The sequence below is a fragment of the Terrapene carolina genome, unplaced genomic scaffold (assembly GCF_002925995.2).
Source record: "Terrapene carolina triunguis isolate 2854851 unplaced genomic scaffold, T_m_triunguis-2.0 Scaffold629, whole genome shotgun sequence".
NCBI lineage: Eukaryota > Metazoa > Chordata > Testudines > Emydidae > Terrapene > Terrapene triunguis.
The window spans coordinates 11,743,386-11,769,658 of NW_020664980.1; the positions used below are offsets into that span (position 1 = coordinate 11,743,386).

Genomic DNA, 26,273 nt, shown 5'->3' on the forward strand with positions numbered 1-26,273 from the left:
ACATCTGTATTTTGTCTCATCTTCAGCTCACGCCCCAGAGAAGTCTGCCAAGATTCACAGTAAGGAAGGCAAGAACAATTGGAGAAAGAAGAAATAACCAATGTTCACAGTTCAAATCATTCTATGTAAAAATTCTTGGGAGTTTGCATGATTTTTCATGCTGATGTGGTTTACATGAGTTTTTATCCACGGGCAGCTTATCTCTGCTGAAGTCAGTGCATTGTTCAACAAGGCAGGAGGCTGCTGATGTAAAATAAAATCCTTCTTTCCTTCCTTAGCAATTAACCAGATTGGTGCTGCATTTGACAGAATTTGATTTTACAATACTCAAAGGATTTGGCGAGCTGCTGTTTGAAGCACCTGCTTTTGAAATGTGCACACTGCGTCTTTAGTTTTCCAGTGAAGACCATTCTCTGTTGCAGCACCATGACTCTCCTTGCTCTTGTTTTGTTTCCCTCTGAGACAAGGTTACAGTGATACTGACATAGTTTTGGTATGGCCACAAATAATCTGTTGTCCTTCCTCTCTTGAGTAATTAGAAAAGCATAATTGTGCATACTGTAAGTCAATTCTGTTAATTTCAATGGATGAATCCAGTTCATCACATTAAGCAGTCCAAAAATAAAAAGGAAGAAAAAGGAAAACTAAATCCCAAATAGGCATCTTTGGAATCAGTAGTGCAAAATATTTTTGCTGATTTTTTTTCTTGTCGTACTGCAATAATCTGAGTCTTCAAGTCTTTCCCAAAATAGTAGACCTGCAAATTTGGAACATTATAATGATGAAGATGAAACAAAGAAGCATGCATAATCAGTGCTTTTTGGTTTTGGCTCATTCAGTATTATTTGTGAGGCTTTATTTTCATTGACACTAAAGCCCGTTTACATTGGTCCGGCAGTATAAAAGAGCCTTAAAGTGGATATAAATGACACTCTGGCAGTGTTTTACATCTACTCCCAGGCACCTTTACACAGCCAGAGCAGTGTAAATAAGAACTGGGCACTTTTTATTTACAATGTATAATTTATATTAGGACCATTGTTTTATCAGTCCAGTTACAGCTTTGCAGACTAGAGCCTTAAGCTGAGAACACCTTCAGCACAATCAACAAGACAACATTTTTGATGCCAGTTCCATTAAGAAATTTTCAAACTTCAGTCAAGTTTAATTCTTGACTATCAACGGAGTGCATGTATTGTAATTATGGTTTTATAAACTGAACTCTTACCTCAAGGATTTCCATCTCTCTTTTTCAATTTGGTTCTCCGGACTTTCACTTTCATAGGAAGCCAGATACAAACCTAATAAAAAATTGTTAGTCAAATATCATCAGGAACCCCAAATCCCTTTGCCTCCCCAAACTACAGTCATTCCCTGTGAGTTTTGCTGGTACATGTTATCTTCCTCATCTGTTGTCACTACTGTCCCACACAATAAACAGAATGTTTTTAAAAATCCAAGGGCAGTGAAGTGCCTAACTCTCACCGAAAGCCCGGGGTGCCAAGATCCCATTTGTGCCTTTGAAAACCTGCCCCCAATGCGTTATCAAAAAGTAAAAAATCAAGGATTGACAACTGAAGAGACAAATCCCCAGTCTTCTACATTAAATTAAGTTCACATAATTTAACACTGAATTTAATCCCCCCGCCTCCCCCCATTTTCATCTGCAACCTCTTCAAATTCCTTAAGAGACAAGGCATGTTAAACAAATAGCACACTAGGTAAGAATGAAAGTCCAGCAGCCAGAGTGAGAAAACGCCATGCAGAAATGACACCCTCATGACATACATAATCGTATAAACTGATCTAAGTTAATAGACCTTTTTTTGAAGAACCCTGAACTACAGGATGCATTTTATAGTGCAAAAATAAGGGTACGCATTAAAGATTCCATCTGTGTGAGCTGTTAGTGCATTACCATCTAGCTTGCTTTATGGACTTTTATAAGTAGGTCATAATTTGTATTCATGGACACTTTCGCATTACACCCGTTAGTGATGCTTTATTCTGTAATGCCACAGTCACCTTTGTATTTTATTCTGTGATATAATTCAGTAACGTTTTAATATTCAAGAGTTAGCCCACTATTACTCTGTATTGTGGCACGGAGAGCTTATTTGTTTTATTTGACCGGTCAGCGCTGTCTCTCTTTTACTCATGGCGGGTCTTTCTGCACTGCACTTTACCTTTGGCAGTAGGGGAGGCCACCTGTAGCCTGGCTTCTACTGAGGGCATCTCATGAAGCCGGCATGAATATGACCCTTTATGTGGGGGAGAGGGTCTGCAAGCAATTAGGGAGTTGAGGTCACCATGCAGCCTGAAAGCAGCCCTTTTGAGAGATCTACAACCCCCACTCCCCTACACATAGTACCCTAAGCACCACCTGAAGCCCCCATTCCCTCTCCTTTCCATACATATTGCTTTAATCACTTTAATTATTCCTTTTTGGCAGTCATTCCTCTTGGGATTGGAGCTTAATTTTCCTAGCTGTATTTTGACTTCTGATGTGGCCTATGAAGTAACAACTGTCTGGTGTGATTAACTTGGATGGCTGTAGAAAACTGCCCATAGAATCAAAAGGAAAAATAAACTCAAATGCAGCCTAGTTTATGGGAATGTAGCTGCTGTCACTTGATATGTCTGACATGATGTAACAGGATGCAACTGAAATAATCCCGTATGAAATGAAACTGTGTGACAAGCTAGACCCCAAATTGGAGGGGGTAAGAGAGGAGATGGGGAACACAGATGGGACAGGGACTAATTTCAGAACAGGAATCGGATCATATTTTAAAGTAATTACTATGGAAGATTTGTCTTAAAATACTTTAAAAAAATAAAGTGTTTCCTCATTGGAGTGAGGGACGTGAGTTGGACTCCCATAGCCTGGGGCTTTGGAGAACTTCTGATTGGAGAGCTGAAATTGTTGATTGGTAGGGAAAGGTAGCCCTGACTTCAGTCCCAGAACTGCTTTTGGCTAGAGGGTGACTGACATTCATGATCGTCCCTGTTGTGGTTGCATAGCCTCATTCCTTGGTTAGAGGTGCAGTACCATCGCAGTGACTTACTATAGGATGCCTGGCGGAGACGTGGTGGAAAAGTGGCACAACAATGACTTAATGGGCCAGAAGGTCATTTTCACAGTAGCACGCTGGATAGAGTGGTGATGAGCAAGTTAAGAGGCAGGAAGGCTAAAAAGGAGCAGCTTACAGTGGTCAAAGTGAGAGATCACCAGAGCACGAATAAGGGTTTTATCAGTGGTGATGGAGAAACAGTCACATTTATATTATTTTGAATGGTTAAAAAATATTTAGGGATTTCTTACCATCCTCAGTAAAGATGGGGGCTGTATGCAAGTAGTGGATGATGTTATGGTCTTGTTCAAATGGGCATTCCACTTGCTTCCATGTTATAAACTCGCCTACTTGTTTAGCCAGTTCCAGGAATTTCTGCAAATATTATAAAGTCCATTTAGTACAAGAACATCACATCACTGAAAGGATCACATCTGGGCAGAGGCTGCAGATTTCCTAAAGCAAACTGCACGGATATGCATTTGCAAAGGAACCCCATGAAATTCAGAAGGGAGCATTTTCTCAATAAGACTTCCCCTTGGTTTCCATACTGTGCTGAAAGGGGAAGAAGCAGGGCTGGGGTATCCTACATTCCATCTTCACATGAAATCCTGCTCTACTCTCAAGTAGAAATAAACAGTTTACCGTTTCCATGCATAAGGTTTGCTCAAGAACGGATGGCATAAAACTCAGTGCCATTCTGGGATGTGTCCCAAGTTTATTACATCTCAGCGTTTAGAATACAGCTTCGTACAAAATGCTTTACAGGAATATATCATATAATATTCATGCAATATATGATAGACGTGACAAATGCATTGTATCAAAAGTGGCGTGTGTGAGATGATGTAAAGTAGACCTCCCACCCCTTACACCTGTTCCACCAAGGCACAAGGATGCCTACGGTGTTCTGAGTTAAGCTGTGTCTACATTGCAAGCTAGGAGTGTAATCCCCCTGCGTGCATTCACATCCTCACAGACGCTCGAGGAGAGCTAGTGTAGCTGTGAAGGCATGGGCAGTGGCCAAGTACAAACACTGCTGAAAACGGTGGGTATGTACTCAGCGCAGCTTAGCCACGCTACCATGGCTACGCTACTCTCTATACTTGTGCTAGTCCTCACAAGCTACTGTGAGTATGTGTTTGCGAGCAGGGGGGTCACATCACTACCTTGTAGTGAAGAGAGAGGCCCTCTTACAGTCAGGCTCTAACTTACAACACCTTAAGCACCACTCGACACTCACAAGCAACAGGCTTGGCTCACTGTGTGGTGAAAGCCTTCTGCCACAATGCCTCTAAGGAAGGCAGAAACTTAGAGTAGGAAGCAAAAGAGAAAAGATGTTTTCAGATGAGATTCAGAGAGCACTTGAGAGTTGATGGAGCAAATTTTCTTCTTATTTATACAAGGGCAATTGTACAGAAGCTGCTTCGTCTCTGCATTTTCACAGAAGTTCAAGAATACAGCAGGGGTGATGCATAAGGCAATATTAAAAAGTGGAATGCATGCACATTGCATTCAGCATCCTGTCACATTAGTGCAACACCACCCTCTAGTGTATGGACTCAGAATTACTCAACTATTTATCTGCAGTGTAGTTGTAGCTGTGTTGGTCCCATGATATAGAGTGAGGTAATATCTTTTACTGGACCAACTTCTGTTGGTGGGAAAGACAAGCTTTCAAGCCAAACAGAGCACTTCAAGTCTGGGAAAGGAACTCTGTGTCATAGCAAAATGGACTGAGCAGAGACACTGGATTTATGCCTTGCTACAACTAAACCCCTCTTCTTGTTTTATGACTGCAGAGGTGTTAGGGGGCTATTCTATCTTAAATGGTCCCTTACAATATGTGCTAACTACTTATGCTGAACAATCTGGTCCACCTTGTATTTAGCTGTGATCCTGGGAGTTCCTTATTACCTCACCCACCTTGGCTCTCAAGTTAACTATTTGTGACTACTATCATCTGGTGTCTGGCCTACAGAGAGGACATGTCTTTCTACTGTGTATAATGGTGGTTAATGCAAATTCTCCTGTTGTGTAATCAGTAAAGGCTTCCAAGCAGAAGATCATGAGTTTTAATCCCAGGCCAAATGTGTGTGATTTACCTGATTAACATGGTGACTATAGATGAGGCCTTATAGAGTTCAAGCTGTATTCTTACATTTACATAACGTTTTCAATTGGTTGACAGCATTGTAACAGGGTATGCCACCTCCCAAGCTCCCCTTTGTGGCCTGAGGTTGTGGTGCAGGCCCCTGCCTCAGTTTCCCCCTCTTCAAAGGGCTCCTTAAATACACTCCACACAGGCTTTTTGTGGCAAAGCCACTCCTCCTTGGGTCTGAGTTTATTAACATAAAATAATCTCAAAATAAAACTCCAAGTCCCAAGTTAAAGTCCAACAAAAGTCCACACACACAAAAGTTTAATCCTGGGGAGATTCGGCACTGATGCAGGGGCGCAGAATTCATATGGCCTGCAGTTTTCTGTGCCCCCACAGGCAAAAAAAAATCTGCCGGGAGATACGTGCCTCTTCCCCGATAGCCCAGGCAGCACGTCAATTCCAGCATGCCTGGAGCAGCCTCAGAGACGGGGAGGGGGGTGGGGCTGGGCGTGCGTGCCTGTGTGGTCATCGTTGGGGAGGCGGGGCTGAGTATATGTGTGCGCCAACAAGCGAGAGAGAGAGAGAGAGAGAGAGACTCTCCCTCCCCCGGCTACTGCAGCTCATTGGCTTGTAAGGGTAGGGCTTTTTATTATGCACGAGGCAGGCTAGAGGCACAAATAAAGTTTCTCTTCCGACTCCCAGGCCTTCCTACCCAGGGGTAGGGTTGCCGATTTTGGTTGGATGTATTCCTGGAGGTTTCATCACATGATATAATCTTTAATTAAAGATTCATCTTTAATTCCTGGAGACTCCAGGACAATCCTAGAGGGTTGGCAACCTGAACCAGGAGCCTCTCCTGCTTTGGCAGGCCACTCCCAGGCCCTACCTGGCTGGAGTCTTCTCCTTCTTACACCCATGGAGTCTGTTCTCTCTGGCTCTCAGCCTTCTTCAGCCCTCTGGCTCTGGCTTCCAAGTCCAAACCCTGCTCCCTGGTCCAGGGTGTCCTGCGGGAGATTCCTGCTCACAGCAGCTCCTGTGCACTCTTGGCCCCAGCTTCCTCTGATTGTCTCTTAAACACCCACTGATCCCTGCCCAGGTGTGCCTACTTCATAACTATGGGCGTCTGGCCCCAGGCCTCTATCCCTTAAGGGGGCAAGCCACCCTGTTAAAACCTGCTTTGGCAAATCTCCCTCTTTTCTTAACCTATCAAATGAGAAAACGCTACAGTACTTGTATACAAAAGTATCAGGTACTGTACATTGCCTTGCTTATCTATGAATATATGATAAATATACTTCTCCTTTGTCTTTGAAAAATTCCCCTTTCCTTCGAGGCTGTTTGTATAATCAATTATGCTGCTGATACCAGCTAACCCACAGGACACAAGTTAGGATCTGCCACTCATTTGGCATTAGAAACTCCTTGGTTTTTTGATCTCTGAATGGAATGTTTTTCTCTCTCTATATGAATTCTTTTTAAGGGAATCCTGGGATTGGTTTGACCTTCAAGGAGGGTCACACAAGGTCATCCCTTTTGTAGGATCTAGTCTTTGTCGGACTGCACTGAAACGTGTGCAAATGGTCTCAGATAGTGCTATCAGGATGGAGTAGATAAAGACATTTGCAGATCTTACTTCAAAGTTGACGTGCCCATTCGGAAGGCGATTAGCACATCCTTCATTCAAAAAGTAAATGTCTTTGATCAATAGGCTGAAGAAAGGGATCACAATCTGTGAAGGGAATGACACAACGATTATCTCTGTGGCTCCATATTTTCACTGCAGGAAAGAAAAGTTCAGTCAGAAGGGGGGAAAAAGATTAACTTCCCAATGTACTGTTCTATTATAAAGCAATACAATGATAGCCAAGCACCAGGGAAGGAGGGTACAAAGGTATTTTCAATGATTTGGGGGATGGTTGCACCATTGAAATGAACAATCTGTGGGCACTATGGGCACAAAATGAAGCAATAATTACAACTAGTCTCCGATTCCTTCTTAATATTTCAGTGGCATCACTTTCCTGAGCAAAGATAAGACTCTTTTGTCTACAGAGTTGTTTTATAAGCCAATGGATTCACTGACAACAATTTAAAGATAGCCAGGAGCCAAAGAATACAATGAGGATGGAGAACCCTTGCTACAGATGCAGTTATGCTAACAATCACACCAAAATAAACAAACATGGAATAATAAAATCTTGTGACTCAGGGTGTGTCTCTGCATGGAGTTATTCTCCTGAATAATTCCAGGTGTGGACACTCTTATTTCAGAGTAAGAGTGCCACGTTCCTGTGTAGATAAGCCCAAAAGGGGCCAAAACTCTAATCTGAAAAGCAGAAGTTCTAATGACTCAGACGAAACAGGGTGATTTACACTGAACCTTTGGTAAAATGCTTTGCGACTAATGACACAGGGCCAGGTCTTCAGATGGCCTAGATCAGTATCGCTCCACTGACTTCCAATGGAGTAATGTGGATTTATACTGGCTGAGGATGTGATCCACAACCAGCAAAATTATGGCTTCCACTTTACTTCTCCTGATTGGAGAAAAGTAGTGTTTAGACCAGTGGTTCTCAACCGGGGGTATGTGTACCCTGGGGCTACACAGAGGTCTTCCAGACAATACATCAACTCATCTAGATATTTGCCTAGTTTTACAACAGGCTACATAAAAAGCACTAGTGAAGTCAGTACAAACTAAATTTTCATGCCGACAATGACTTGTTTATACTGCTCTATATACTATACACTGAAATGTAAGTACAATATTTATATTCTGTGGTAAAAATGAGAAAGTCAGCAATTTTTCAGTAATATTGTGCTGTGACACATTTGTATTTTTATGTCTGATTTTGTAAGCAAGTAGTTTTCAAGTGAGGTGAAACGTGGGTGTCCACAAGAAAAATCAGACTCCTGCACAGTAGTCTGGAAAGGTTGAGAGCCACTGGTTTAGCCCATAATCTGTCAGCATCACAAAATGTCATGGACTCTGGGGGCAACACTAATTCCTCCTAAAGACGCTGGTATGAAAAGCTATAGACTAAAAGGCAAAAGGACTGGTCTGGCACCAATTTTATCAAGGCCATGTGGAAAAAGGAGGCAGTGAAGAGAGTTGGAGAAAGAAAGGTGTTTGTTTTATTCCTGGTTTGGTGGAAATGAAGATGAAAAGTCAGAGACACTCCTGCGAAGGCTCAGTAAGGGCTATCCTAGGGAATACTGAAATTAAACACTTGGTACACCAAGAAATGTTGGTAGTAATCAGAGAAGCCTTTGAGCACTCAAAACAAGCACTGGGGATCATCTGGGGCAAACTGGAAGACACACTCAGATCCAAAGCCTTCCCTCTAACCAATATGATACACTATCATCTAGCTTTATTTTGTATAGTAGGGGCCTAATTCCACTTTAGTGTAAATCTTCTGAACTCAGTGGAGTTAGGTTACAGAAGAATTTGGCCTTACAAATTCTAAAGTTGGATTTAGGAATAGGGTCCTGAAGCCTTGAGCATCCTGGTAAGGTTATAGACTACAGTGGGCCTATCTCAAGGTGGGGTAAGGAGCTCTCATGACACCAGGGCCAAACCCAAATGCTGAGAGCTATGGGGCAGACCAGCCAGTGACGGAGCATCTTTTCAGCAAGGACATCAGTACCAGAGCCCAAGATTGTGTCTTCACTCTTGTTGTGCGGGTGGGCCATACTAGGGAAAGGCCACTCAAAGGGCTTGGTCCAGTGAGTCAGTACTAACCTTGTGAGCATCTTTGTAGCCGCCACGTCTGCAATTTAAGTAGCTGAGTATGGGCTTGATCACCGTGAATGGACATAAGAACGCGCCATGTGGGTTTCAGTATCCAAGTGGATCTACTGGCCAATTAGTAAATGAGCTGAACTATATCTTAAGTGAAAGTATAATAGCTTTGAGGAAATGCAAAGCTATGGGAATTGATGACAATGAAGCAATCATTTAGCTAAGTATTATTCAGTCTCATGCTGAACAGCAGCTGAAGTGGTATCTGAAGTGGAACTAGGGTAGAATGTCACCAGTGATTTTCCAGTCTACAGCCTTCACAATGTACCAATAGGGAGTGCAAGCACTTGATAGATACTAAAAAGGAAATGTAAGCAAGGACTCCCAAAACCAGAATGCTGCTCTTGTTATAAAAACAGAAACCACTTTCTGGTCCAACTGAGGTATTGCATCGAGTGAGCTGATGAAGGGATGCGTTCCCGCGAGTTTCTTTCTGTGAAGGTTATTGAGGATTTCTTGAATGTAAATGTAGTGCTCCCAAAGGAAGGCCAGACTGGTCTTCCTGGAGACTCCAGTACTATATCGAATCATAGAATGGATACAGTATGGGAAAGGGCACACTGAAAACTCCAACACATTGGACCTGATCCTACGAAGTGCCAATCAATTGCGAGTTGACGGTGCTTTTAGGATTGGTCCCATGGCTGGCTAATGAACCTGAAGCCTTCCCTACGGGGAGCAGCCCTGAGGGAAAGAGAGTTATTCAGTCTAGGGCAAGTCTGCTGAGGCTACCACTTCATGACAGTTGTGACAGTCTTTTTGTGATGTGGAAACGTGTCCACTAGAAATTGAAGTGAGTCACTTAGATCACCATCCAGAAGTGACCAAGATCACTAGTTCTCTTCACATAGGATTTTAATGGTTGCTCAAAGACCGAAAACCCCCAATAAATGTCCCCAATAAGAGTATATCACCCTGTGTGTTTTAGTTTCAGAATCTCTGTACTGAAAGCAGATACACTAGAGAGTTATATTTGTAAGGCGGGCTATTATCCAGCCACTTAACTAGCACAGACCTTGGGCTAGAGCCAGAAATTCACATTTCATTCCCTTTTGATTCCCCCCAAACCATCCAATCCACTCACACGCCCACAGAGAGGGAGAAAGACAATCGCTTCCTTCAGAAGGAACCAAGTTAATGAAATCAGACAAGCACTTCCCGGTGGTATCAGATAGCAACAACGTACACAGCATTACGCTGTACAGAGTCCAACATTTCAAAGCAATTTAGACAAACATCATTAACGCAAAATGGTGATTCCCTGTGGAATGACTTAACTCTGGGGAGGACACAGGTCAGCTGACCGCATACATGAAAGCGGAGTTAATTTCTCACAAACATGCTCCTTTGAACTCTGCACAGAATACAAACCCTTTATTGTCACGTGATCTGTCCCTCTACCCTGTGGGGGGCTTATTTCTATTAACTCTGAAATTAGCCACTGTCTCGTGTCACGGTTTGAAGGGCCGCATTAGCATACATTTATTTAAAGCCTACTCATTCCTAAGCAAATACAAAATACTCTAAATAAACCATTTATGCAGGGAGAAGATAGCTGGATCAATGTAACAAGAGACTCTGGGCTAACTTCCAGATTGAGCCTCCATGGGTGCGCTGAGAGGATGGAAGCAATAGGGTGCAGGAAGCACCTTTCCCTCACTACACACATACGAGAGCCAGGCAGAATGCTGACACTAGCACGCCCTGAAAGCAAGGTAAGGGGCGATGCCAGCACGCCGGATGGTGCTAGCACCAAAGGGTCCTGGTTAGCTGGGCTGGAGGCTGGGCAGCGTCCATGCCTTCAGCAGTAGAGTGCCTCCCCCAACCATGGCCAAGCTGCATCCCATCTCACTCCCATCTCACTCCATTGGGCCCTCTAGCTTCACTTCTGTCTAACTACGTGGAGGAGACAAGAGAAGAAAAATACAGTGCTAAAAAAAAAAAAGAAAAAGCACGGCACCGATGGAGTCTGGGGAGCCGCACGTTCAGTTCTTGGCCCAGCCACAAGCTTCCGGTGCGACCTTGGGCAAGTCGCTTCGTCTTTGTGTGCCTCCATTCCCCACCCATAAAATGAGGATAATAGCATTGCCCCGCCTCCCCGGGATGTTGTGAGGAGAAAGACATTAAAGGCTGTGAGGTGCTCAGATACTCTGGTTCTGGGGGCCAGAGACATACCTAAGACAGACAGAACAGCCAAAGATATTCCATACACCTAGGTAAAGTCAGAGGGAGACGCTAGAGAGCCATCCCATGCACTGATCGCAAAGCAGGAACAAGCGAAAATGCCAGAAAATTGGAAACCACTCCAAACAAGGCAGAATCCATGGTAGCCTATCCCAGCAGGCAGTTGGTCACTATCCCTTTCACAGTGGTTTTATTTATCTTTGGCACAAATGACACGGAGAACACAATGACCTGGAAAAACAGTAAGCACGGCCCAGATCCTGCCTCATCTTGCAAACTTGTGCCTCTGTATTACAAGGGTGCAGGAGGCAGCCACACTCATGCCATAGCTGGGCAGTGCTCCTATCTACCGTTCCCTAGCAAGCTAGCTGGAGGACTGGCTAACATGGGGTATGGTCTGAATGTGCCCTGGACCTCCTGCTCAGCTGCTATTGCTGTTTCCACAGGGCATGTTAGCAAGGACAGGATTTTGCCTCACATTTTCAAAGCTGCAACAGAAAAAAATTAGTGGCCAGGCCCGTCAATAGTAGCTGCTGCCCCACGTCACGTTCTTTGCGGCTCATTTCTGCTTTTTGCCAGCGCTCTTTTGGAATGCACGGCAAGTATGCACTCGATCGTGAGCAGCTCACGCGGCTGCTCAGACATCCTGAGTATCTGCAAGTCAAATCAGGCATTCAATTAAGGATCTAAGTTATTCATCTCAAATGCTCAGCTCTGAAAATCTACCTTCTGACTTAGTGTCAACCTTTCATTCATCACTTGACATTCAGCAAAGAATAAGGCTACAAACTAAATCCCAAACTCAACAGATCATGTAACTCAAAGTCCAGATTGTAGGGATTTTATTATTTCTTAAATCACTCCCAGAATTAATGTTTTTTAGACAACTAATCCAATGCAAAGGTGTCTAGGTAGGACCACATCCTGGACAAGGCAATGAGACCATTTGTATAAAGAAGGCAAATAAGATACAGTGGATAATGTAGGAATCGGTGACTATAAAAGGGAGAAAAGAGGATTATTGATGATTGGCTTGTATATGGACTCAGCTCATCCTGTCCAACCCCAGGTGACGTGGTCAGAGCAGACATCGCTCTTCTCTCTGAATACCTTCACTGGCTTCTTCTCCAATGCATCAATCTCTGTTGCTTTGCCTTTAAGACCCTTCACCAGCGAGCCCCACGTTGTCTATCAAACCTACTAACGTATCAAACTGTCAACTCCCCGTCTTCTCTCTCCCAGTGATGCCACTCTCTTGTCCCTCAGTCTCCTCTGCGCTTTCTCCCATGCCATCTGCTATTCATCGGACAAACTGTCCATCAAAATTCATAAACCTTTCCTTTTTAAACCCTCCTCAAAACCTCTCTGCGCCCTGATGCCAGGACCTATTTATCTAGGAACACTTTGGCTATTGACGTTGTTTATCTAGCGCCCTCCAGAATGTATCATTTTTTGCCCACTGCTCCCAAACAGAGGTTCTATACACAGCCTAGAGCAGTAAACATACTTATTCTGCAATGATTGGGAAAAAACATTATAAACATAGTCCAATTTGAAAACAAATTGGTTTCTGAGGTTCCAAGAGGTGAGCTTTGCTAAAAGACTGACAGAAAACCCTATAACACTTTCCATGGGCTGCGATCACATTCTGCTGAATTTTATCCAATGACAATACAACCAAATACCTTGACCAGGTACCTCGCTTATAACAAGGAATGAAATTAGGAAGATCTGGGGTCTAAATTTGTGCTGTGACATATCTGGGATTTTAATGTACCCAGCAATGCTAAGCCACTGAGCCTTATGCATGAACATTTTCTTAGGCTAATATGTTATGTGCACAAAGAAAAGAGAAGGTGGGTTTTTTCCTCAAGTAATATAGATTCCTATCAATCTACTAACCTCATTGTGCTTGGTCTTAACTAGGCATAGATAGGGATGTGGCAGAGAATTTCCACAGGAATTAAGGTAAAGTAATAAAACAGCAGGCTTGAATATATATGATTGTCACCAGAGGAATAGATTGCATAAGCATCTCAAAATGTCAGGTTCTAGATGAAGCATGTGTGAGCTTGTTCAAGGAATTTCTCTACTCTTCATTAATATCCAATTCATCAGCTCATCCCACAGCAGGGTATTGCTTTTCAGAACAACTCTGCATATTTCCCTTACAACAATTGCAGCCCGTGGACCAGATTCCGACCTCATTTCAGGGTAAACCTTGTGCAACTCCACTGGCTTCAGTGCAGTTACATCAGATTTGCACAGATGTGAGATCGGAATCTAGCCCAGTTCCTCTAACAATGAATATTCAATTTCACATTATGCTTATGAATGCAGCATCTGCTTCGCTGCACCCAGAGAGTTTCTCTCTATTTATAACAATGTGCTATCACAACATTTTTTAAAAACTGTTTTAACAAAATAAAAATTAGAGTGAATGGGGAAAAACAAAGAAAACCAGAAGAAATACAATGGAGCTCATAACACTCATAACAGATATAATCATAGCTGAAAAGAGGTGATAAGAAGAAAATAATTCTGAAATCACAATGCACTCATATTTAATTATCTTCAAGTTTCATTCACTCACAAACAAGGAATGTGTTATTCAAATGCATCTTCCTCTGGCAAATGCACATTGAGCATTAAAAACTTGGCGGGATTCTCTTTGATTCAGTTTGATTTAAAATTTGGGAAACCTTCCATCCTTTTCTTTCAGCACAGGAAATCTGGTCTTAGATACCAGGGGGCAGCTCTCACTTAGTGCAGTGGGAGCCACAAGTACTCCTGTTCTTTTTGAGTTAAATCTGGGTATCTGAGGGTAGAATTAGGCCCCAGGTTTGCTGTAAGTGTCAGACTTGCCAACAGTGCTTTGGGCAAGTCAGGGTCACCTACTGTTAACTAAGTGCCATTCAGTCATCTCTGAGTAGCAGCACCTTTTGCTCACCGTCTCAAATCAGCCACTACACAAGACGGGCTTGTCTACACAGGGAAACTGACTGGTCTAGCTAGAGCAGAATAACTATTGCACTGTAGCTGCACAGGTATAACTCCCCCACGTGGACCCTTTATTCTGGAATAGTTAACGCCGCTTCAAAGCTGGTCAGTTTCCCTCTGCAGACAAGCCCTAAGTGAATTTTCAAGGGATGTGGAGATGTATGTAATGATCAGGCAGAAGGGGCAGCAAAAGACCTATGGACCACTGCAGATTCACTTAAGTACTATTTTGAGGTTTGAAGTGGGATTTAAGTGGTACATAAGACTTGTGCTGGTGGTGATGGTGGGGTTCACCCGAAGTGCACACTGCAAATTCCAGTGATTCACCACCAGCTTTAATCATCCCCCATCCATTCAGAAATAAACAAGACCACAAGACGGGGACAGACCTACCTTCTCCCTGTTGCTGTGTGCAGTGAGGGATCGGTGGGCAGCCCCTCGCAACGCAGTTCTGTAGTTATAAAAATTACCAGTAGGGTCCATCTGATGCTAGGTGCAAAATGAGACAATTGCCGTGTATTTGATCAGAAAGGACTTGGATTCTTTTTTCTCATCAGAATTTAAAACCAAGTTGCAGAAATGGAGATCTGAATATGTACGGTCTAGGGATGGACAACTCGTCGTCATTTTCTTGTCACATTTATCTGGCTTAATGCTTATTTACCAAGGCATCCAGACGTGATTTTAGATTAATAGAGATCATCATAATGTGGCAGTGTGGGAGAGCTCAGCTAGCACTGAATGAACTCCCCAAATCCAGTCAGTCCATTCGGTAGGGGCTCAGCGTAAAACCTGAGATGGATTCTCTAAGAACAGTCTTTCCTTGGTTGTTCCAAAGTCGTGGGCAGAGGCCACACCTATATCCTCAGGAGATACATAATTCTACCTAATTCCCTATAAGTGCTGGCCATGGAAACAGCTAAAAACCTACATGTATAGATTGTGGTTGTTTGTATCTTTGATTTTTATATTAAAATCAGCACAATTTTATTTGAACAAGTTGGCATATATGGGGTAGATATCACAGCACCATTGTACATATTATATAGATATCAGGCCAAATTCTTGCTTCCCAATGGAAAAAAAAATGATGAATGCCTGAATAGGTGGTGCAAAATTATGCACCGTTTATCTTAGGCTAAATCTGGCTGGCATCAGGGTGAATCCCCTGCAGTAATGCGCTGGCACGTCTCCATAGAACACTGTAACGGCCCCCCACAAAAGCTACGTGTCCCTATGTGCCTTGCTTTCGCCACCTCTGAGGTGGAGTGATTCGCTTGGGTGCCGTACACAGAGCACTGCGGCACTATCGTGCAGTGGGAGTTTTGCCACTGACTTCACTGAGAGCAAGAGCAGGCTCATGAATGATCCTTTATAGAGGAGTTCATGCCGATTACACCCACTTTTTGGCACATTCCATTCACGCCTCCCTACTCTGCCCTGGTGAATGGAGGCAGAATTCAGGTGCTCCAGCTGCTCTCTGCATGATAGTTGTTTTACACCTTCTGTTGGTACATTTCTGCTCGCACGTGCCTCTCCAGAGAGATTTTGAACCCTAGTCTATGAAGATCCTCTCCTTCAGAGGTTCTCAACCTTTTTCTTTCGGAGGCCCCCCCAAACTCCACGGCCCACCTGTGCCACAATAACTGGTTTTCTGCATATAAAAGCCAGGGCCGGCATTAAGGGCTAGCAAGCAGGGCAACTGCCCTGGGCCCCATGCCACAGGGGGCCCTGTGAAGCTAAGTTGCTCATGGACCACACTTCAGCCTCAGGCAGCGAGGCTCCGGGCTCAGGCTTCAGCCCCATGCAAGTCTAACACTGGTTCTGCTTGGCAGACTCCCTGAAACCTGCTTGGGGGGCCTCGGACCACTGGTTGAGAACCACTGCTCTACTTAGTATTGTGCACCTGAATACATTTGAGTAATACAAATAACGAAGCTTCTTTTTTTACCTCGAGAATAAAAAATTTGGCTGTTTTCACTTTTGACCAGGTCTTCTTTAATCTGGAGACGGGACTCATGTTCATTCCAGCTAGGAGGAAATAAGAAGCGGGGGAAAACACTTAGGAGTGAGATGTGCTTTTTACAGCCATTATGACAAAGAGAAAAATTCTATTTTGAAGCATCTCCCATACTTACATATGATTGCCATCAGCGAATTAAAATTCCCGATGTTAAAGCACTCTCGGGCAACATCAATGAAGAACTCTATGACTTGTGCTCGCTGTTTCTTTTTCGCAGGCTGCAGATTAAATAAATAAATAGTCGCGACAAGCACATGCAAAACAGGCTTTGGTGCCCTACCCAGGAAAATCCTAACTTTACAGCTCTATCAGCTGAGTTTTTTTAAAAAAAGCCCAGCTATTGCCTAATTTTGTACAGCCGTTTGATTGACTGATTGGGGGGGAGGGACAGCTCAGTGGTTTGAGCATTGGCCTGCTAAACCCAGAGTTGTGAGTTCAATCCTTGAGGGAGCCATTTAGAGATCTGGGGCAAATATCTGTCTGGGGATTGGACCTGCTTTGAGCAGGGGGTTGGACTAGATGACCTCCTGAGGTCCCTTCCAACCCTGGTATTCTATGATTCTATGACTAATGACATTTGTGACTGGCAGTCTCCTGAATCAAAGCTTTCATGGGGCCAAAACCCTTTAACGGCTCATTCAACCATTGACCTGGCAGTGAAGCAGAAAGCCAGCCTCTAGAGACTACTGACTGCAGAGATAAACTGTCCAAATAGCTCTAAAGCTACAAGGTAAAAAAATTAATAGACACCTGGCCCCACTGAAATCTCTGGGAGTTTCGCCATTGACTTCAGTGAGGCCAGGATTTCGCCACTATACAACAACCGCACCTTCATTCTATGGAGGCTTTGTCTCATAATGTATTTAAAAAACCCTTTCTCCTGTCCTGAAAGTAAATTTACTGCTGATGAAAAAGTAACAGAAGTGGGGAGTGAACCCCAGATGAAATAGCACTGACAAGAACAGTGCAAGCTACCCCAAAATCTGCCTGCTAATTTCTGTCTGTCTGTTTTTCCTCTCGTCTGTCTCGGTTTCATATCACACTCATCACCACAGTATCTGAGCACTTGCCTCAGCCCTGACTTGGAAGAACTACATCCAAGGAGGAGACAAGCGTCCACGGGTCATTCAGTTTGGCCTTTCTATTGAGACTTTTCACGAGCATGCCAATCCGAGTTAATTTGGATGGTGGTTGTGGGTTTAGAGACCCAGGTCTACTGGTAACTAGATTGAGATCACCCTATTCTTTTCAACTAGGTCACCAAACGGTCAGCAGATGGTAACAATGTTCAGTCACCAACAACTCAATCTGTCAACCCTGGGGTGAAAGGTTCCGCGTTCCCTTCCCCTTCCCTCCACAACGCATCCTCCACATTTTTAAAACAGGTAAAACATTTGTGTGATTTACAGAATCCAAATTAAATAATATTGATAATAAAAATACTTTAAATGAGCATTAAATATAGATTACATGTGCAGTCATAGGCAGTGCATGAAAGAACCAAGTGAAAGGCCCAAACAATGACACAAAGATAACTTTGAGCCATGGCGCTGATGGTCATTGTCGTTCAGTTCCTCTTCAGTTTTGTACTGGGATGAGATTGCCCAGAGACAGGGCACTGAGACGGAAGAGGAAAGGTCCTAGGAGAGATTCTGGTGAGATTTTCATGGAGAATGAGGTGGTGAGCCACCTACCAAAAGAGATGCAGCACGAACAGCCAGAGAGGGAGGAGGGGAACCAAGACAGGATCACAAAAGCCAAGGCAGGCCAAGATTGCAGGAAGGGAAGTCTGATTTACAGATTCAAAGGCAGAAAAGAGGTCAAAGAAGATGCAGATGGAGTAAAAGACATACGAGATCTGTCCAGGAGGAGGACATTGGAGACCATGGTAAGAGCAGATGCAGGAGAGTGGAGAGGGCAGAGTCAGATCAGCAGAGATCCAGGATGCAGCCAGAGGAGAGGATTCAAGGCGACAGATGTAGACAGCATGTTCAATGAGTGTAGAGATGAAAGGGTGAAGGGAGATGGGGCAGTAGTTTGAGTGACAGGAGTGAGTCAAGGGGGCATTTTTTGAGCCTGGGGGACACCAGGACATGCTTGGATTGTGCAGGGAATAAGCCAGAAAAGACAGAGGGGTTAAGGTGAAGGGGTCAGAGTGGAGGCGAGAGAGGTCAAGTGACAGGGAGAAGGAGAAAAGGAATTTTGATGGGGAGAAGACAAGAAGAGGAGCGGGTAATGGAGAAAGAAGGTTACGGCAGTTCTTGTCTCTTCTCGATGAATGGAAGATTAGAGCAGGCTCATTTGGGATTTAGACACATTCAGAAAAGCATTCAGAAGACAGAAGACAAAGATTTTTCTGCTTTTCATTCTCCACTGGAATCTTTTTGAGTAAAAAAAATAGACTCTCATGGCATCATTCAGGTTATTTCTCCTGCAGAGTTCATTATTCTACAACTCCACATCTGCTACACACTCACAGCTTCAACAGAATGGGGTTTTTTTACTCACTGCATCAACAGACTCCCTCCTTTCCCACCTCCCTCTCTCCCGCCCCAGCTCTGTTTTGCTACATGTTTGTAATTTACGCGGGTGCTTCTGTGAGCACGTTATTAAAACGTATGTGAACAACTTAGCTGGGTCATGAAAAATATATCCCTGGGATTGCTTATTAATGTACCATCTCAGACTGGCACATCACGCATGTGATAAAACACTGCCACACATTTTCACTTACCATGCAAATTTCTGTTGCCACAAGATAGCAGAGTCTATTGAACCACTTCACATAGGCCTCAAGGTTACTAGTCTTTTTTTGCTCATTGAAACAAGACTGGGGGGAAAAAGAAAGGCATTGAATGACATAACTGTATTTTACTTAGATTTCTTGTTTGTTAAGATATATGCTACACAAAGGGAATGATTGTTGCCACTGTTTTGAAACAAATCTCTCTCACACACACATGCACACGTTGGTTTATGCATTAAGGATGGAGTTCAGAAAGTCAGTGGGTGGGTGGGTATTGGCAGATGTGTGGGGTTTAGCTGAGATTGTTGCTTTATGCAAATCAAATAAATGTATGAAGAACAGTCCCATTTTGCTTGCAACAAATGCTCCCCAATGCAATTTATGTTGATCCTTGTTCACTGGAATATTAACAGCCACGGTACTGCAGTATTTAAAGAGCAACGTCAATATAAATAAGACACGCACAACATTCCAGAACACATTCAGTTTGTTCCTTTGACTCCATGACTTCCCACAGCTCAGCAAATGCAATTGCCCACAGCATTTTCCTGGACAAGAAGACTCTCTAATTTGTTTAAGAGAAAGAAGGGTGTGCAAACGAAAAGACAGTTATAGCTCACCTCTTTTTGGAAAAAAATCATTTATTTATTTCTCTTATTCTCTTGTCTGTTTGGAATGTCTTCTCAGCTGACCTGGTTCTGTTTTGTAGGTTGCCTTGAAACAGGTCACTTGGATCCAAGGGAAACAATCAGCAAAAGGTATTACAAGAGGTATAATTCCCTATTTTTCAGAGTACAGTCTCTTTAGGCATGGGGACAGATCCTTAGCTAGAGTAAGCCGTCTTAGCTCCATTGACTTCAATGGATTTGTTGTCTTCAGTGGAGCGAAGACAGTTTACACCAGCTGAGGATCTATCCCTGAGATTTTGAAAATTCAAGTCTTAGAAATCCCAGCCATAATAAATTCTGGGAATTTCCTTTCTAGGACTCACAGCTCTCTATACATCTCTGATTTATCTGTACATCTATTAGCAGCCACTAGAGGGTATCGGTGGATACTGATTTTTTATTTTATTAAAGAGGATCATTTCCCACCTCAATGCAGTCTTAAGCAAATATGCGTAAGAAAGTCAACAGACAGTGCTTATCTATGGGAAGCAAATCTTGATGCATGCAGAGGGATCCGTTGAAGGCACTGGGACTACTCGCAGTATGTAAAGTTAAGCAAATGTCTAAGGGTATGTCTACACTACGGGATTAATCCGAATTTAGATAATTCGAATTTGGGAAACAGGTTGTATAAATTCGATTGTGCGCGGCCACACTAAGCACCTTAATTCGGTTTTTAACCACATTAATTCGGTGGTGTGCGGCCACACTACCCCATTAATTTAAACACAGTAATTCGGTGGTGTGCGGCCACACTAACCCTAATTCGAATTAACAAAATCGATTTAGGCGCTACTCCGCTCGTCTAGGTGGAGTACAGAAATCGATTTTAAGTGCCCTTTAATTCGAATTAACTGGCTCTGTAGTGTGGACGGGTGAAGGGTTAATACGGATTAACGCAGCTAAATCCGAATTAAAGTCGTAGTGTAGACCAGCCCTAAGTTGAGCAATGAGTCTTCACAGGAAGAGGGTGCCCAAGGTGATTCAAAAATAGAAAATCCTGATCTATGATTTTGGATGTAGAAGAGTTTAGAACTAGAAATCACTTTACTATACTTCCGGGAAATTCTTTGCAGGGCTGACATTTTATTTGTTTTAAAAGTAGAATATAAATACCAACGAATAAAAGAAATGAAACAAACAGAACCTATTAAAGGTGCCCCAAGAGTAAGCAGCTTTTTTGCTTTTGCAAAATTGTTTACAGTCATTGCTTTTGTTATTCCTGGGGGCAATTCTTTCCCCATATATCAATAAATCTCTCTAGGTCCTTCTGGAAAATTGGGCCTTTCGTTAAGAAACCCCGTGAGCACTCTCACTTTTGGGATTACAGGTACGATATCAGGTAGCTTAGGGAGCCTGACGTTTTTGTTTAAAGCCCACTTTTGCAAAACTTTACCATTAATAAAAATGTTTTCATTCATTCATTCATTCATTTATTCATTCATTCAAAAAAGAAGTAAACAAAACCCGGTTTGGGTGTAGATGAAGGCGTCCCCCTTCAGCGTTTGCAGCACAAGGCAGCTTGGGGCCAGTGCATAAGAACCAGTGGTCGCCACTGATTAGAAATTTACCAGACACACAGATTTTAGTAGAAGCTTTTCTTTATCTAAGCTTTATAAATAATATTTAGCACTTCTAGAACCTCTTCTAGCTGCCGGTATCAAAGCCCTTAATAAACATTCATTAATTAAGCCTCCCAAAGCCCCTGTGAGATAGGTACATTAAATATTATCCCCACTTAGCAGATAGGAAACAGGGGCAGAGAAAGGTTTTAGGGCTCCAACCAAAGCTCCCTTACGGGAAGGTCTCCAATCAGGGCTCTATAACCGGCTTTGCTCTCACGCCATGTAGGAGACAGAAAAGGGCAGGACACAGTGCACGGGGCACTGCCAGAGCCTACGCAGCCAGTGTAACATACAGCAGCCTTTAGGCCAGGGATGGGCAAACTTTTTGGCCTGAGGGCCGCGTCGGGTTTCATCAATTATATGGAGGGCCGGTTAGGGGAGGGGGTCGTGGCTCGGCCCCCACCTCCTATCTGCCCCCCTGGGACTCCTTCCCCATCCAACCCCCCCGTTCCCTGACGGCCCCTCTGGGACCCCTGCCCCATCAACACACCTCCGCTCCCTGTCCCCTGACCGCCCCCGGACCCCCACTGCCCCATCCACCCCCTCCTCTCATTCCTGACGGCCCTGCCGGGACCCCTGCCCCATCCAACCACCCCTTCTCCCTGTCCCCTGACTGCCCCCGGACCCCTGCCCCTGACTGCCCCCTGCCGCCCCATCCAACCCCTCCTCCTTCCTGACTGCCCCCCGGGACCCCTCCCCCATTTAACCCCCGTTTCCCCCTTGACCACCCCGACTCCTATCCACACCTCCGCCCCTTGACCACCACCCCGATCAGGCCGGGCTCTGTAGCTGTGCTGCCCCAGGAGCTCACAGCCCTGCCGCCCACAGCATTGCATTGCGCCGGCTGCAGGGGAGGGGGGACAGCCGGGGAGGGGCTGGGGGCGAACCTCCCGGGCCAGGAGCTCAGGGGCCGGGCAGGACGGTCCTGCGGGCTGGATGTGGCCTCTGCTTTAGGCTGTTCTAAATTTCACCTAGGGCCTCAGCTCAACCCAAGCTCAAGAGAGAGAAGCAAAGTGGCTTAGAGCCATCTTTTCCATCCCATCTCCTCTCCTCAGCCATGCTGAGTGTAAGCTCAGCACTGCTGAGGACTGAGCCCATAATTTGGTAGTGTCTCGTTACATGTGAAAATTTTCAGGCAGTTGTCACCTTATTCTCTAGAGCCTTATCCAGTGGGTGAAGACATTTCCTTCAACTCAGTCAATACTTCAGTGCAAGGTAAGGCTGTATTCCCTCTTTTCTCACTCTGGTATTAAGCACTGCAGCAAAGACTGGGGCTGTTATACAACAATACCTCAATGAGCGGATCAACGTTTAAAGAATATGTATAACCAATAGCTGTTTATTCCCTTTGTATTTATCTTGAAAAAAATCTCTTGAAAATTATCTTGGCCTATTGATACAATTCATTTGGATTCTCCACCAGGCCATTATCTGCACTTTTTTCACACTCTCTGGCCTTCATTCTGTAATCTGTCCCCTGTACCTGATGTTTCTTTGCATTTGCTTCTTATCCTTAATTACTCTTTGCATTTCATTGTTCCTCCACATTGGCTTTTTGTTTTAAACTCCAGCTATATTTAATGCTAGATGACATGCAAAGCCTTTAGGCATACATTAATTTATCGCTGAACCTTTCCTCTTTCCCCTCGGTCTTCTTTCCCTCTGTTGCTTCATCCAATTCAATTTCACTCATCGCCATGTTTCCCCCCCCTCTTCCAAAACTCACTCTGCTGAAATTCAGTGTCCTCATTTCATCCCTTTCTCTTTTTAATTTTACTTAGTAACCTGAATTTTTACTTGCACCTGTCCATTTTCAGTCATGTCCCTCTAGGTCAAGTTCTTATCCGGTAGTTGAAATCTCATCACAATTAGTTTCTTTACATCATAGACCCTTTTTATTTTTTGCCTATCCCACCATATTGAACACAACAGAAATGCCAATCACAGTGCATTGGTGTGGGGTGGTGCTGAACTTAGACGGGGATTTTCAATGACGCCTTCAGGAGTTTGGAAAGATTGAGAACCTCTTCCCTGACTACTGTACCTCTTTCAGGAGTCTGGTTTGTCTTGCGTACCCCAAATTTCATCTCACTTAAAAGCTACTTGCTTACAAAATCAGACATAAAAATACAAAAGTGTCACAGCACACTATTACTGAAAAATTGCTGACTTTCTCATTTTTATCATGTAATTATAAAATAAATCAGTTGGAATATAAATACTGTACTTGCATTTCAGTGTATAGTATATAGAGCAGTATAAATAAGTAGTTGTCTGTATGACATTTTAGTTTGTATTGACTTTGCTAGTGGTTTTTATGTAGCCTGTTGTAAAACTAGCAAATATCTAGATGCGTTGATTTACCTGCTGGAAGACCTCTGTGTACCCCCTGGGTACACGTACCCCTGGTTGAGAACCTCTGAATTAAGGGTACGTCTACACCATGGAGACTCTACCGACATAGTTACCTCGCCATTGCTATGCCAACAGAACCCCATAATGCAGATGACATTCCACTGATGGTAGGGTTTTCTGTAGGTGCAGGAACACACCTCCCCACACAACGGTAGCTACATCGATGGAAGCATTCTTCTGTTGACATAGCTGCATCTATAGTAGGAGTTAGGTCAGCACAGCTATGTTGGTCTGGGGGTTTTCATGCCCCTGACTGACGTCACTATGTCGACCTAACTTTTAATTGTAGAGCAGGCCTTAGGTGCCTAAGGGCTGGTCTACACTAGGTGGGGGGGATCGATCCAAGATACGCAACTTCAGCTACGCGAATAGCGTAGCTGAAGTCGAATATCTTGGATCGAATTACCTGGGGTCCAGATGGCGCGGGATCAATGGCCGCGGCTCCCCTGTCAACTGCGCTACCGCCGCTCGCTCTGGTGGAGTTCCGGAGTCGACGGTGAGCGCGTTTGGGGATCGATATATCGCGTCTTAATGATAAATCAATTGCTACCCGCCGATACGGCGGGTAGTGAAGACGTACCCTTAATTGCATCGCCTTTCAATGGAACTTGCACCTAACTCCTTTAGCCATCTTTGAAAAACCCCAGCCTCCTACACTATACCTATAGGAAAAACTTTAGTGAGGGTCAAATACGGCAACTGATCTCCTCTCAAAGCTCCCATTGATTCAATGGGAGTACGGCACACAGAATGGCCACAGGATAGAGTTAGTCAACAGTAGCCACTGGCTCCAAGATTGAAAAGCTCTGCTCTAGCTCCGAGAGCGATACTTGGAGAGCTATCAGGCCAAATTCAGTTCTGATCTAAGTGGGAACAACTCTTCCCCCATTCTTCTAAGTATACACTGGTCCCTCCACTCCATAAAGGGGTGACAAGGGGCTGCCACAGCTCAGCTGGGTAAGGCAAAGGCCATTGCCACTGGAACAGAAAACACAGAAACAAGCTGCAGTCTTTACAATAAAAGATCTGGGCTTTAGCCAAGCCCAGTGCTAAGAGCCTGATCCTGAGCTGAGCCCCCTCAACTCTCACTGAAGTCAATGGAAGTTGAGGGCCTCATGAAACCGACTTTGTCATTTTTTTGGTGTTGATATTCTCTTCTTCAGGTTGGGAGATGCACAGGCAGTGGCGGATTAGCCAATGGGCCAAGGGGGCCGGTGCCCAGGGGCCCCAGCCAATTAGGGCGGCCCCACGCCCTGACCCGCTCTGCTCGCCCAGCGCTCCAGCCAGGGTGCGGGGTCGGGGCGCAGGGGCTTGTGTTGCTCTGCCCGCCCTGCACTCCAGCAAGGGAGCAGGGTCGGGGTACGGGGGATTGCCCCGTTCCACCTGCCTTCCCGGCACTCCTGCCAGTGAGCAGGGCTAGCCTCCATGCCCCGACCTTGCTCCCTGACAGGAGTGCTGGGTAGAGGGGGCGGAGCAAGCCCCCGCGACCCGACCCCATTTCCCTGGTAGGAGCACCAGGGGGACTGCAGGTGGAAGGGCTGGGGAGGGGCCCCAACTTGCTCTGGCCCAGGACCCCACAAAACCCTAATCTGCCCTTGTGCATAGGAACACAGGACATAGCACTGGAAGGGACCTCCTGGGTCACTGAGTGCAGACCTCTGCTATTGCAAGCAACCTGCCCTATAACCCCAACTATTACAGGCAATCCCTATAATATAATACCCAGAGTGCGAGAAGACGGACAGGCAGATAGACAGACTCATGGGTGCACACCACATAGGTTTATCCTTTTAAATTTTCTTCTGGCCAGCATGGGACTACAACTATACCCAAGTAAGGGGCAGTTTAGTGTTTTAACTTGGTTATGGGATAGAGTCAGATCCCATCGATGCTCCAACTTTTCACTGTGTTGTAGTTGCTTTGGGAAAAGCAATGCAATACGCAGGTTCCCTGACTCAGTTCCAGTTGTAGATTAAAATGGGGCTTTAGCATTTTGCTGTCATTAAATCCTGGCAGAGACTTGTCGACAGAAGTTGCTAAATATCCTGCCGAAAATGTGATAATTTTTAGTCTATCTTCCCTGCATTGGCAAAACTTCCTTGGAGACAGGAGAGTTATGAGAGTTACCAAGGCCAGAAGAGAACTTCCAAATGATTCTGAATCTGGTTTAACTAGCTCAATTTTTGCCTATGCTGGTAACAGATGTCATTTCCCCAGTAATCGAAAGCCCTGGCAGTAATTTTTCCATTAAGAAAGTCTCCTTAAGACACTTCTAAGTACAATCGGGCACTTCTGTGATCACATATTTTTGCAGAATCTTTTACGTTGATTACTTTTACTGTTCGTGGAGTTCTGACACCAAAGCTCCTTTATGACTATGAAGGATGCTATTCGTTCTTATAGTACCAAGGCAGTAATTTCACCCAGTTCCACTCCCTCTGAAACCAAGGGTAAAATTCCTCTTGACTTCAATGAGAGCAGGATTGGGCCCACTACTACACCTATTACTTGGCCAGCCTGGAGATGTTATCTCTCCACTGGAGCTGCATTACAAATTATTTGAATGCCCATTATCTGGCCAACATTAAAAACAGATTATCTCCTCCTATTTCCAGCAATTAAGGGTGAAATT

The 26,273-nt window shown here is 44.3% G+C and overlaps 1 protein-coding gene across 3 annotated transcripts in view; it reads right to left on the reverse strand.

The window, feature by feature from the left end:
• Positions 1–696: 696 nt before the first annotated feature.
• The window catches only part of RASGEF1C (RasGEF domain family member 1C), a 48,700-nt gene continuing 23,123 nt past the window's right edge, over positions 697–26,273 (reverse strand). For all 3 annotated transcript variants that reach the window (XM_024202082.1, XM_024202080.1, XM_026659490.1), the window contains 8 exons: positions 18,922–19,017; positions 16,303–16,405; positions 16,116–16,195; positions 14,558–14,653; positions 6,809–6,904; positions 3,326–3,449; positions 1,229–1,301; positions 697–757 (listed from right to left, as the gene is read on the reverse strand). In XM_024202082.1, coding sequence (XP_024057850.1) covers positions 733–757; positions 1,229–1,301; positions 3,326–3,449; positions 6,809–6,904; positions 14,558–14,653; positions 16,116–16,195; positions 16,303–16,405; positions 18,922–19,017 — 693 coding nt within the window. In that variant the 3' untranslated portion in view covers positions 697–732. The remainder of the gene's footprint in view (positions 758–1,228; positions 1,302–3,325; positions 3,450–6,808; positions 6,905–14,557; positions 14,654–16,115; positions 16,196–16,302; positions 16,406–18,921; positions 19,018–26,273) is intronic.